This window comes from Rhipicephalus microplus, chromosome 1 (assembly GCF_043290135.1).
Source record: "Rhipicephalus microplus isolate Deutch F79 chromosome 1, USDA_Rmic, whole genome shotgun sequence".
Lineage (NCBI taxonomy): Eukaryota > Metazoa > Arthropoda > Arachnida > Ixodida > Ixodidae > Rhipicephalus > Rhipicephalus microplus.
Window position 1 is genome coordinate 137,434,892 of NC_134700.1, and position 14,032 is coordinate 137,448,923.

The following is a 14,032-nucleotide window of genomic DNA, read 5'->3' on the forward strand; positions in this document are numbered from 1 at the left end:
TACCAAAAGCTTCTTAATTAGCGAAGTTATTATTTCGGGGCAGTTGTAGTAGCTTCATATTTATAGTATACTTTTTAATCCCAAGAAAATGTGCGTTATCTGAGATAACTATCGAGATTCAAGGTACCGATAAGGCGACATAGAAACATGCCGCACAGAGTGCGCAAGGTATGCCGCAGCTGTGTAGCTCCATGTGATTCTACGACGCATATGAAACTCAGCACGAAACTATACCCCCTATACTAATCTTTGCGGATTGTGCGATCTCAAAAAAAATTTTGTATGACTTCATCCCTCCAAGCTTACCTTGATTCTTGATTTTGAATCCCCAGAGGTACAGCTCTCTCCTCTCACCATCCACTACGATTTCACCAGACATCATACCAGCTTGATCGTACGAGTCCATTTCAGTCGTCAATCTATAGGAACACGGAAAGAAATATATATTGTGGTGAAGCCTTCGAACAGTGGGTCGTCCTCTCCAGCGCCTTCTAGTGGGTTGCCCTTTTTAGCAAGAAGAAGAGCAGCTCGTGCAGAGAGTCGGTACCCGCATTGACTGTCGCTGTCAAGCATCGTCGACAAGTGTCCGCCAATAAACGTCTCAACAATTTGGTGGAGAGTGCTGTGCCCTTCTAACACCTTCGGTTAGCATTTGATGCCCCTGGAGCTTCGATCCCGCACCGTGCCTTCTACCATGCACCAAGACGTCGCACAGCAAACGCTTCCTCCTGCGCCGACGCCATGTTCCGGTGTTCCCCGCATCCGCGACCCTCCTGTCTTCACCGGCGCGGATGGCACCGACGTCGAGGACTGGCTTGCTATGTACGAACGCGTCAGCGTCCCCAATCATTGGGACGAGGCAGGTAAACTCGGCAACCTGGTTTTCTACCTCGCGGGTGTGGCCGGCATGTGGTACAACAACCACGCATCCGATTTCCCCACTTGGTCCGCTTTTAAAACCGCCGTCGTCGACGTGTTCGGCCGTCCTGCCGTTAGTAAGCTTCAAGCCGAACAGCGGTTACGTGAACGAGCACAGCAGACCGGTGAGTCCTTCACAAGCTACATAGAGGACATCCTTGACTTGTGCAAGAAAGTGGACGCGAGCATGTCAGAGGCCGACAGAATTACCCATGTTCTAAAAGGCATCACCGACGATGCCTTCACCATGCTCCTGGCCAAGAACCCTCGCACTGTGGCAGAGATCATTACACTTTGCCAAAGTTACGAGGAGCTGCGACGGCAGCGCTCGATGACCCGTCGACCACCCTCACGTGACGCTGATCTCTCGGCCTTGTCAACACTTCCGGACCACACCGCCTTGCTTGCTGAAATCAAGTCATTCGTGCGTGAGGAAGTTGCCCGCCAGGTCTTTTTACTGGCCTTTGTTTCCCCGCAACCTGCTGAACAGTCGTCAAGCACACTTCTGCCTCCCCTCCGCCGAGCAATTCAGCAGGAAATCGCGGAGGTTGTTCCAGAATATCACCAGCCGCCTCCAGTATCTACACCACTCAGTTACGCCCAAGTTGTCGCCAGGCCACCCCCACCGATTCCTGTGACTGGCCCTCTTGGTTACACCGATACCATCGCCAGACCCCAGGCCTTCGGAGAAACTGTGCCGCCTACATATACCGACGTCATCCACGTGCCCCGTGTGCCGCCCACTATGCAGTTATATCAGCAGCCGGCTCGCCCATCGCGTTCTTCGACATGGATGGGACCCGCGAACCGATGGCGCACTGTGGACAATCGCCCCATCTGCTTTGCTTGTGGTTGCGTCGGTCACGCGACCGCAGGTCGCGTGACCGACGCAACCACAAGCAAGAAAAATTGGAGCGACCGCAGGTCGCCTCCAATTTTTCAAGCCAATCGAGCCGCTTTTATGACAAACCGCCACCTACGTCACCGTCGCCCCGCCCGGCTCCATCTACCCGCCGCTCACATTCTCCGCGACGTCGCTCACTGTCGCCGATGCGGCCACGTCCACTAGAGGGTGACCAGGAAAACTAGTCGTCGCAGTCCACGAGGCAAGGGCTGCGACGCTGTCGAACTGCGGAAGCCCTCAGGAAAGACCATCGAACGTGATAGACGTGCTTGTGGATGGTGTTCGTGCATCTGCCCTTGTAGATACTGGAGCCGCCGTATCCGTGATGGACGCAAAGCTTAGCCGATTACTGCGCAAAGTGACCACGCCACTTTCCGGGCTCTCCCTCCGTACAGCCAGCGCCCAAAGCATTCACTCTACAGCGATGTGTACAGCTCGCCTCATGATTCAGGACGTGATGTATGCCGTCGAATTCATCATAATTCCTTCATGCTCTCACGACGTCATCCTAGGATGGGATTTTCTCTCCCGCCACGACGCCGTCATTCATTGCGCACCAGCAGAAATAGAGCTCACACCATTCTCTTCTTTGACGCCGGCCGACAGTCCATCTACTGCAAGCAAGTTACTCGTCAGGGACGACACGCAAGTGCCTGCAAACTCGTCCGCGGCGGTGTCGGTCTACTGTGCAAGTCTTTCAGACACCGCTGCACTCCTCTCACCATCTCACCGTGTTTTTACCAGAAAAGGTTTGCTGGTTCCTTTCGCGACCGTGCAAGTAACTCGCGGCAGCACCACTATTTTTGTTCTGAACTCATCCCCGTACAGTGTTACGTTGGTGCGAGAGGAATGTCTCGGCAGCGTGGAACCCATCGAAGACGCACAAGTCATGGATCAACCTGATGACACGCACTGTCGAAGTTCCAATACGCTTAGTGCTGTTTCTACATCTGTTTCATCATCCGCTCATGTATTTGGTCCTTCCATTGCCGACAACCTTACGCCGTTACAGCGCTCCCAGCTTCTGGCCCTGTTGGAAGAATTCCGCTCTTCTTTCGATGTATCTCAACCTTCTCTCGGCCGCACATCCACTGTTACGCATCGCATTGACACAGGCGCACAACCACCACTACGGCAACGTCCATATCGCGTATCTCCCACAGAACGCCGTGTAATCAACGAGCAAGTGGACGACATGCTACGCCGCGATGTTATTCGACTCTCTAACAGCCCCTGGGCGTCTCCTGTCGTTCTCGTCGCGAAGAAGGACGTTTCTGTGCGGTTCTGTGTGGACTACCGACGTCTCAACAAGATCACTCGTAAGGACGTGTACCCACTACCGCGTGTGGATGACGCGATTGACAGCCTGCAAGGAGCCGAATTCTTTTCATCTCTAGATTTGCGCTCAGGGTACTGGCAAGTACCTATGGCTGAGGACGCTCGACCGAAGACCGCTTTCGTCACTCCCGACGGCTTGTACGAATTCAACGTCATGCCGTTTGGGCTGTGCAATGCGCCTGCCACCTTTGAGCGCATGATGGATACCGTTCTACGTGACCTGAAATGGCACACGTGCCTGTGCTACCTCGATGACGTCGTCGTTTTCGCTCCGGACTTCTCCACGCACCTTCAACGCCTGCGGCATGTTTTAACGCGTCTGAGTGACGCCAGTATGCAACTGAACCTAAAGAAGTGCCGATTTGTAGCTCGGCAGTTGACAATACTCGGCTACGTCGTGTCCAAGGACGGAATTCTCCCCGATCCAGCCAAGCTTCGGGCCGTGACCGAGTTCCCCAAGCCGACATCCGTTAAGGAACTGCGCAGTTTCATAGGACTGTGTTCTTACTTTCGGCGCTTCATCCGAAACTTCGCGTCTATCATATCGCCGCTGACAAACCTCCTCGGTAGTAACGGGCCTCTCCATTCGTGGTCATCACAGTGTGACGACGCATTCACAACGCTCCGTCGTTTACTGACGTCGCCTCCCATACTCCGCCACTACGACCCTACTGCCCCTACAGAGGTACACACGGACGCCAGTGGTGTCGGTCTCGGCGCTGTCCTTGCGCAGTGCCAACCAGGGTTCCCGGAATATGTCGTGGCGTATGCAAGCCGTACGCTTACAAAAGCCGAGACTAATTACACCGTCACTGAGAAAGAATGTCTGGCAATCGTCTGGGCCCTTACCAAGTTCCGACCTTATTTATATGGTCGCCCATTTGATGTAGTCACCGACCATCACGCACTATGCTGGTTGTCATCATTGAAAAATCCCTCAGGCCGTCTCGCCCGGTGGGCACTTCGCCTGCAAGACTACGACATCCGCGTGCTGTACCGCAACGGAAGGCAACATGCTGACGCCGACGCCCTGTCGCGCTCTCCCTTGCCTGACGACAATGCCCACGACTCAGCATCTCACCTTGCCGTTTCTTCCATTAGCATTCATGTCGTTGCTACTGAACAGCGCAAGGATCAATGGATTGCCTCACTGATAGACTTGCTGACTGATCCATCCACTACATCCACTCGCGCGGTGCGTCGTCAAGCCCACCATTTCGCCGTTCGCGACGACCTTCTCCACCGACGCAATTACAGCGGTGACGGCCGCCAGTGGCTACTAGTCATACCCTGCAGTCTGCGCTCTGACATATGCGAATTCTTTCATACTGATTCGCAATGTGCGCACTCCGGCGTATCGAAGACATACCAGCGCATTCGCCAACGGTACTTTTGGCGCGGCATGTACCGCTATGTGCAGAAATTCGTTCGCTCCTGCATAGAATGTCAGCGCCACAAAACTTCAACGCACCTGTCGCCGGTAGGTCTGCAACCTCTTCCTTGCCCTGCCAGGCCGTTTGGGCGCGTTGGCATCGATTTGTATGGGCCACTTTCACTAACGTCGGCCGGTTACCGCTGGGCCATTGTTGCTGTGGACCACCTCACGCGATACGCCGAAACTGCCGCTCTCCCCGCGGCTACAGCGAGCGATGTGGCCTCCTTCCTGCTCCAACGATTCATGCTGCGACACGGTCCACCTCAGGAACTGCTCTGTGATCGAGGCCGCGTCTTCCTGTCTGAAGTCGTCGAAGCCATTCTCAAAGAGTGCAACGTTGTTCACCGCAAAACTGCCGCTTACCACCCGCATACGAATGGCCTCACTGAACGCTTCAACCGTACGCTCGGCGACATGCTCTCCAAGTACGTCGCCGCCGATCACACAAATTGGGATTCCATTCTACCCTTCGTCACCTATGCATATAACACCGCCCCTAAGAGCACTACTGGCTTTTCACCTTTCTTTTTATTATATAGAAGGCACCCGTCGCACACCATCGACACTATACTTCCGTACAAGCCAGATCCGTCAGAGTGGGCGCCTATTTCTGCTACAGCCAAGCTTGCTGAAGAGTGTCGAGAGCTTGCAAGGACCTTTACAGCTCATGATCAAGAGCGGCAAAAAGGCATTCGCGCTGACACCAGCACTACTGCGCCCATGTTCCTCCCTGGAGCGCTCGTCTGGCTCTCGATCCCTACCACTTCAACTGGCCTATCTTCAAAACTATTGCCCAAATACGAAGGCCCCTACCGTGTCGTCGAACGCACTTCCCCTGTAAATTACTTAATCGAACCCATCGAACCATCTTCGGACATGCGCCGTCGAGGGCGCGACATTGTCAACGTGGAGCGCCTCAAAGCCTACCACGACCCGCTTATAGTAACCAGCTGCTAGGTCGCCAGGCGGCTCCCTCTTCGTACCCGGGGTAGTTGTGGTGAAGCCTTCGAACAGTGGGTCGTCCTCTACAGCGCCTTCTAGTGGGTTGCCCTTTTTAGCAAGAAGAAGAGCAGCTCGTGCAGAGAGTCGGTACCCGCATTGACTGTCGCTGTCAAGCATCGTCGACAAGTGTCCGCCAATAAACGTCTCAACAATATATATATATATATATATATATATATATATATATATATATATATATATATATATATATATATATATATATATATATATATATATATATATATATATATATATATATATATATATATTGAAAGACGCAGGCAGACTTCACCAGGCAAGAGAAGAGTTTATTCCGCAATGTCTCCCTCGGCTCAGAACACCAACGAGAGAGGAACGATGATGATGGGCATGTAAAAGTAAGAACGATGAAGTTCTTGGAATGTGCTTACGATTTCCTCCCTCTTCAAAGCGGCCAACCTGGCTGCAACTCAGCAGAGATCGGCTGAACGAGTAATAAAAGACTTTATGCGCGAGTTGTGAACGATTTCTGTGCTGCGCAGACGGCGGTCGGTGACGGACTGAAGCGGGGTGACCAGATAGTTAACTGGAGACGTCTGTCGTACAACGGTGTATGGGCTAACATACCGGTGAAGAAATTTCTCGCAAGGCCCCAACGCTCGAACCGCGGTTCATAGTAAAACCTTATTGCCCGCATTAAAGGCCACGTCGCTTCGTTTGCTATCACAGCGATGTTTTTTTTTGGGGGGGGGGGGGGTTGCTGTTGTGTTTTTGCGAGCAATTTCATGGCAGTGAGTGATTAACGCTGCGAACTCTTCTAGGAGTGAGGTACAGGTCGAAGATTATGCAAAGAAAAATGCCGTGTCGAAGACCGAGGAGGTAGATCGGCCACACAAAAGGAAAAACGGGCTGTAGCCAGTTTATTGCTGTATTGCAGCATTGTAGGCGAAGGTGACAAATGGTAAAATGTTATCCCAATTTTTGTGGTCAGGATGTAAGTACGTGGATATCATGTCAGAGTGTTTGGTGGAAGCGCTCGGTAAGGCCATTCGACTGCGGATGATATGTAAAAGTGGTTTTATGCGTTGTATTATACACACCCGGCGGACTTCCTCGAGGACCTTGGAAATGAAGGCTTTGCCACGGTCCCTCAAAAGAACGCGAGGGGGCTCCGTGGCGCAAGACGATGGAGGTCAAGAAAAATTCGGCGATTTCTGTGGTGGTAGCATAATGAAGAGGTGAAGTCTCGGCGCATCTTGTTAGACGGTCGACTGCAGTGACGATCCAACGTTGACCGGAAAACGTCAGCGGCAATTTAGAGCATCGTCTTTTGGTTTGATGGTCCAGGGAGCTGTAGCCCAGCTGTGATATTCTCGGGATCAGGTTGGATTCTGTCTTTGGAAACCACGTGACCGAGGCTTCGATGGTTTTGCTGGCATATGTGCCCTTTTTTGTATTTATTTGAAGGCGAGCCTTGGAGAGACATTGTAGTACTTCGTCTAATCGTTGAGGATTTTGGGCAAACAGAGATGAAAAAAACAACAATATCATCTCAGTAACAGAGGCAGGTCTTCCATTTCAGGCCACAAAGAACAGTATCAATCATGCACTCAAACGTGGCTGGAGGGTTGCACAAGCCGAATGGCATTGCATTAAATTCATAAAGGCCGTTTGGCGTAGCAAATACAGTTTTTTCTTTGTCAGCCTCGTTCATGAGGATTTGCCAGTTGCCTGATCGTAAGTCAAGGCTCGAAAAATAGTTTGTTTTTGTTGTGTGTCTAAGGCGCCAATTCGAGGCATAGGATATACGTCTTTGCGTGTGATCGTATTTAACGCGTGGTAGTTAATGTGGAAACGAACAGAGCCATCCTTCTTTTTAATTAAAATGACTGGAGATGTCCAGGAACTCGAAGAAGGCCGTCATATATTTCGCGGTAGCATCTTGTTCACTTCTTTTTCAAATATTTCTCTCTCTGACTGAGAAACCTGACACGGCTGACGGCTTATCACCCGAGAACCGTCGGTTTCAGTGTGATGTACAGCCGCGGAAGTCTGACTCAGTGATGTGGCACAGCTATCAAAGCAGGTTTTGCGCTTCAGACCAACCAGGTGTGAGGTCTGAACCAATCGCAGCTCAAAAAGAGAAAGAGCGTGAACCTGGAGCTGGTACTGCTGACGAAGACGGGCAGAGTGCTGCGATGGAGGTCAGTGGAGAGGTGCCGATCTTTTCCACTGTAATTCCTTTCGACAACAGCATATATTCTGCAGTTTTGTTACAAATGGGCCGAATAGCGCAGTCACGGGAAAACCAGAGGAGGCAAGAGGTAACGAGAATCACACGGGAGGTGCAGCGAAAAGGAGCCACTAGTGCATCACCGTCGGTCACTTGGGTAGATGCGATAGCTATCACGTGTTCGTGACCAGGGGATAGGACGCAGTCTTCAAGAAGGACCAAGTTGGAGATCAAGGGTGACGAAACTGAAATGAGCGCATCCATTGTATGAGTGATGTAAATGACGTTCTCTTTAAAGGATATAACAGCGGAAGCATAATGCAGAAAGTCACAACCAATGATAATATAATAAATGCACGTGGGCAACACAATCATCTCGATGTGGTGACGTATATGCCGTATGCAACATCACTTTCGCCTTCGAATCCTCTTTAGCTAATCCTTAAAGGCCGACATGGAGTTCTTTCTTCGGTGTTCATTTTGGGCAAATGCCTACCTACACTGCAAAGCTCTGACATCAGTTATCTGCGTGAAGCGATGCTTACCTTTTAACCGCACGAAGAATCTCTAGCGTAGACCCTTCCGCACAACACTCCGCCAAAAGTGCCGGCGCCAACTGGGCGGGATGCTCCAGTGTGTGTGACACGGTCGACCAGCTGAAAGCAATGAAAAAACGAGGAAATGAGAAAGCCAGTTATGAGCGATGGTCATATAGCGCGTGTGAGTATCTGGATTTAACAGCACAGTGGGGTCTGGAGGAGAATTCACAAGATATCTTTTTCGTAAAGCTGTTTAGCGTTGAATGGCCGACTTAGATTATATATGCCGCATTAAGTGCGGCTGAAATATTCTCTCAGGTGCATTTTTTTCTGGAATGGTTTTGTAAATACATGCCCTGTTATGTTCGATACTGCTTCCTGTGGAGAGGCCGAGGTTCACAGTGCCTGGGCAAGTTCGTTTTTTTTTTACGTTCTCTTGCAGAAAAGAGAAGAAATAGCTGCTCAAAAGCAAAAGAGACCAAGTAAACAACACACCTTACACTAAAATAAAATATATACAGTTTTTATTTGTATTTACCACATAATGACTGCTAATAAAAACTGCCATAAAGCAATATTTGACAAATAAAAAAGGCCAGGCCTGCACTTTTGCCGTGACTCTGCACCGCAGAGTCACGGCAAAAGCCGAAAGAGCGCCATCTCTCTAAGCCATTTCACACTCTTTTGTATCTACTACTACAACAAGGACGCTTGGAAGTACCCACTACTGTATTATTTGATTCCTTGGCTGATGACAATGAGGAATTATGAGAGCGCCCTTCGTAATGGATTGGAAGCATTCAAAGACCTACTCCTAATGCAATTCATACTGCGTGACGCCTAGTTGCACAATTATCATTCTATGACGCGTGGTTATTATCTTAATATATCACTACGTTATAATGCGAATGTTAACACGGTTTCTTCTCGATACAACGCTTGCGTAGTTTTTTGTGCGCTGTACTTACGAGCACCGGTATTTGTAAGGCAATAGGAACAAAAAACTGTGACTGCAACGCAGAGCCAAACCCCCTTCACGCACACATTTCGCCCGAATGGCTATCCTCCTTAAGGATGTTTATAATGAACTTGACTTTCGACCGCACTGCTACCCCATCTCAGTGAGGTACCTAGCCTCGCCACATTTCTTGGGCAGCGCATGATGACGAACTTTCCCTACACTGTAGCACTTTTGCCTTAAAGATTTTTTCTAAGCAGTGCTTGCACACTTATTGTCACTACAGAACTGCAACAGTGTCATTCTGTACAATATTGTCCAGTATTTGAATACTGATTCTATTGAATACCGTTCCTTAAAAATGAAGCCCAAGTAGCTGAGTCGTAAAGTCCTGGACCAGCACGGATAGTACCCAGGCTCGAACCTCGTTCCGCTCTGCTGGGTATATTTTCCTATTTTGTTTTTTTTTTGTTCGACAGTGGCTACGAACGCCTGCGGTGGCGGCGGACAACTACGGCCTTCTTGTTGTGTCTCGTGACAGCTTTCACAGTAAAAAAAAATAACATTGAGCGTGCATCACGGTGAAGACCTAAACATTACCGCAAGCAAAGGTAAACTGCAAATGCACTCCGACTCACGTGCTAACTTATACTCTACCATGAATCTTCTTTCATGACCAACGCTGCTTTTTCACCCACAGCCATAGACGCCGACGTCACCGGGACAAAATTTTCGCGAAACGAGCTCTTACGCGCTATGGCGCAGTTATGTTTAAATAGAGAGAGGGTGCTTTGCAGTTTTAGTATATTGCGCGCGTAATCTGCGAACCACAAACAAATTTTGCAGCTGATTTTAGGGGATCAGCCTTGTACCAGGAGAATTCGGCTAGGTGAAACCTTGAGGAAACAGAACTGTCTCTAACATTTCACTATAAACATACCTCCTTACTTCAGACATTGAAATTCTTATTCTTGATTTCAAACTTACACTCCTACACATTCGGAGAATATGTGATGGTGCGGCACGCATGCGTACTGATGGATCTTCCAAGTCATGTACTTCCACCGCAGCACCTGTCCAGCTATGCAAGAGAATGTTAGCAACTGATCTTTTCAATTGGGTGGTGTATTAGCCGACCATTAACTATAGTGAGGAAGTGTTAGTTCCTTGTCCTGATGCCAGCAGCACAAATGTGGTTAAAGGAGCCGTCATGGCATTCTTAGAAGCTACAGACTGGATGCACGTGTTTAGAGTCACTAAGTGTTAGAGTTACATTACCATATACTCATTTCCCTACCTTACTATCGCCAACCATTCCACCTTCTCTTCCCTGTCACCCTTCCCCAGTATACAGTAGCAGGCCGGAGCAAACAGTACCCCAGGCAGAATTCCCTACCGTTCTGTCAATATTTCTCTTTCTTTGTCTTTCTTGAATAACAGTTTAGTCGGCTGCTGACAACAATAAATGTACCTTGCATTGATTCCTCTGAATGCACAAAGTATCTGAAAAAGTGGCATTCTGTTATTTGCCGCTGCTGATGTGGGTGAAAACCACGCATGCTGCTTATTCTTAACAAACATGTAAATATGCACTCCTTTTATTCACTACAACTGGAGTACCGACTATAGCTCAGCGCCTTAAACAATGCACACTTTTGGCCGTGCTTGAACTTCAAGCTAGCAGGGCACTTTACTTCAAGATGCTTGTATTCAATACATACATGAGCCCAAGCTTCACGTGGACTTCGGATTCGACGGATGGTCCCCTTGATGAATCATCGTGTCTCCTGCGAGAAACAGGCGAAGTGTTAGCTTTGACCACCCGCAAGAGTACTTGTAGTTCTCCACCAATTAGTCCCATCTCAAGAACATTAGTAAACATGAGGAATACGTCGAGCTCTTTCAATGTGCACGATGCATAAATTAACTTTTATTATTTGTTATTTTCGCACGTCACATTTCTTCGCTTTGTCTTAATGTTGCTTTCAAGATGTATCAGCTTAGTGGTTTGTTGGCTGCGTTGCTGTTTGTTAAACTACACAATTTGCACTGTTCAAAGAATGTTCAAAATTAATTTAACATAGCTGAGCATTCTCTTCTAACGCAGACATTAATTTTTCTAGTTCAGACAACAGCTTAGATTGCTCCACTTTCTAGATGGCGTGTTCTCGTGCTCTCGGTATGACTGTTTGAGAGTTTCTGCAACATCCATACGTGCCGTACTCCAAGGATAACGGATACCCATGTTAAGAATTCTTAACTTGACTTTCCTAAAACCGAATGTCTGTTTTCTTCTACTATTGTGTTTGTTAGGTAGGTTATGACACCGCATAGTAGTATCTACTGATCGCCACATAGTCAGTTACATCGTCGTATACTAGGCGATGTTTACTTGTGGTTTACTTGTTTCTGTCTCATTAACACTCTGAAGGCCACATGACGTTACAATTAGGTCGAGCTCACAGTTGCGGATTATAATGTGGCCACGACAAATAAGAGTATTGCGCTTGTACACATATAGTAAAAGCTCGTTATTATAACCCAATTACTCACAAAAACAGATAATGTGGAACCGTTGTCTGGTCCCATGAAACATATGTGTAGTTTGATGGCATTCAGCTGTTCTTAATGCGGTCACATGTGGCTTTAATTTGGCTAATTCAGATGATTCTCAAAGCGGGTCGACCCAAAAGTGTCGCAAATATGTGGCGCAAAGCAGAGAAAAATAAGGTGCCGCAATCTCTATCACCATCGACGTGGGCCGTACTGTTATGACAATAACGATGTGCTTGGTTGATTTTGGGTTAGCACTTTCGGGGTTAGTGGAGACTTGTAGATGTTAAGCCCCAGTCACATAATGGGCAAGGTTGCACGCGGTGCAAACTGCGTCTTTTAAACTTATCTTGTGTAAAGTAAGTACTGGATTTGCGTATTGTTAAAAAATATCCGGCGTTTTACGTCCCAAATACAATATATTATTTAGAAAAACGCGTTGAAAAGAGTTTTGAAAATGTTGATCATCTGGTGTTTTTTATCGTGCACTGACAGCACACAGTATACATGGGCTTCTACCATTTCGCCTTCACTGAAATTAGATCACCACGGCCGGGACCTAACCCGGGACCTTCAGCTCGGTAACCAAGCACCGTAGTCAATGATCCACCTTGGCGTACAACGTCTTCATCAAGCAAATGAAAGTGCATTGATATTGTTACGTGAAAATGACACGAGGCGTGTCTATTTAGAATCTATATTGAAACTTATGCGTATAGCATCGACTAAGTTGGAGGACAGCACGCACAACCGACAGACCACTTCCTCGATGTCGTCTTCCGACCGCTGATATGTCCGCTACGTAGCATTACCCCCCCCCCCCCGGCGGTAAAATCGCCGTATCGGTGCACATTAATTACGGTCTTTAGTAGGCAGGTGGTTAGGTTTTAGCCGGCTGACGTGCACAACATCACTGGGTGCAGAAGCAGGCAGGCTTGTGGTTTCAGATGCAGGAATGATCTCATTGGTGACGTCGGTTACCTGGCGGAGGATACGGTAATTAATGTGCACCGAGACAGCGCTTTTATCGCCGGGGAGGGGGGGGGGGGATGCTACGTAGCTACGATGCGTATCGCGGTGGGCTATCGCGAAGGACCACGGAGTGGAGCAGGAAGACTGCCACAGATGCCGCGGCAGATGAAAGAATGACTGCCGTCTCGGCATACCGTGTAAGATGATCTACGCAGACAATTATTCAATGGTTCTTATTTTTAGATAACGGAAAGGGACCCATGATGTCAATTCCTACTTGTTCAAAAGGTGTGCTGGGTGGTGTTAATGCCTGAAGGGGACCTGGTGTAGCGGTGCCCGGGCGCTTGTGACGTTCACACGTCTCGCAGCTAGCGACTTAACGCTTCGTTGTTTCGTACATTTCGGGACAGTAAACGCGTTCTTGCGTGCGGTTCGGCGTTTGTACGAAGCCTAAATGAGCGGATGTCACATCGTCATGCATAGCACGTAGAAAATTGGAGAGAAGGCTCTCGGGGACAACTAGAAAAAAAACGTGCTCCAGGTCTGCAGTAGTTAGTTTTATAGAGCAACTTGTCTCGAACCGTAAAGCGACTGCTTTGTTGGGAGGCACGTGCGGCGGCAAAAAGGGGATTCAGGTTGAGATCGGTACGTTGTTCTCTCTGCAAGTCAGCCGCGTTGGGCAACGTGCTTGTAGCAGCCGCAAAGCAGTCGTCAAAATTCTCAGCATCGCAGTCGGTAGTCGCAAGAGGAATCCAGGAAAGGCACTCCGCGTCAGCGTGACGACGGCCACTCTTGTACGGCATCTTAAAGTCGTATTCCTGAAGTCGCACTGCCCAACGTGCGAGGTGGCCGAAAGGATTACCCAAACCCACCAGCCAGCATAATGAACGATGATCAGTAATCATCTTGAATTGCCTCCTAAAAAGACAACAGAACTTCTGTACGGTGATAACAGCTGCCAAACATTCCTGTTCCATAACTGTGTAATTGCGTTCTGATTTTATCAGGCAACGGCTGCAGCTGGCATATGCCACGACATGCTCTGCACCACTGTGATGTTGTACAAGCACTGCTCCTACACTGATACCACTAGCATCATTGTGGACCTCAGTCGGGCAACATGGATCAAAGTGACGCAATGGTGGTGCTAACGTTAGTACTAACTTAAGTTGTGAGAATGCGGCATCACACTCTGGTGTCC

At 48.8% G+C, this 14,032-nt stretch overlaps 1 protein-coding gene across 1 annotated transcript in view; it reads right to left on the reverse strand.

The window, feature by feature from the left end:
- Positions 1–14,032, reverse strand: part of LOC119177846 (rifampicin phosphotransferase) — a 117,468-nt gene that overhangs the window by 93,527 nt on the left and 9,909 nt on the right. The window contains exons 3-5 of the mRNA XM_075867303.1: positions 11,028–11,093; positions 8,355–8,465; positions 307–419 (exon numbers count right to left, since the gene is read on the reverse strand). Coding sequence (XP_075723418.1) covers positions 307–419; positions 8,355–8,465; positions 11,028–11,093 — 290 coding nt within the window. The remainder of the gene's footprint in view (positions 1–306; positions 420–8,354; positions 8,466–11,027; positions 11,094–14,032) is intronic.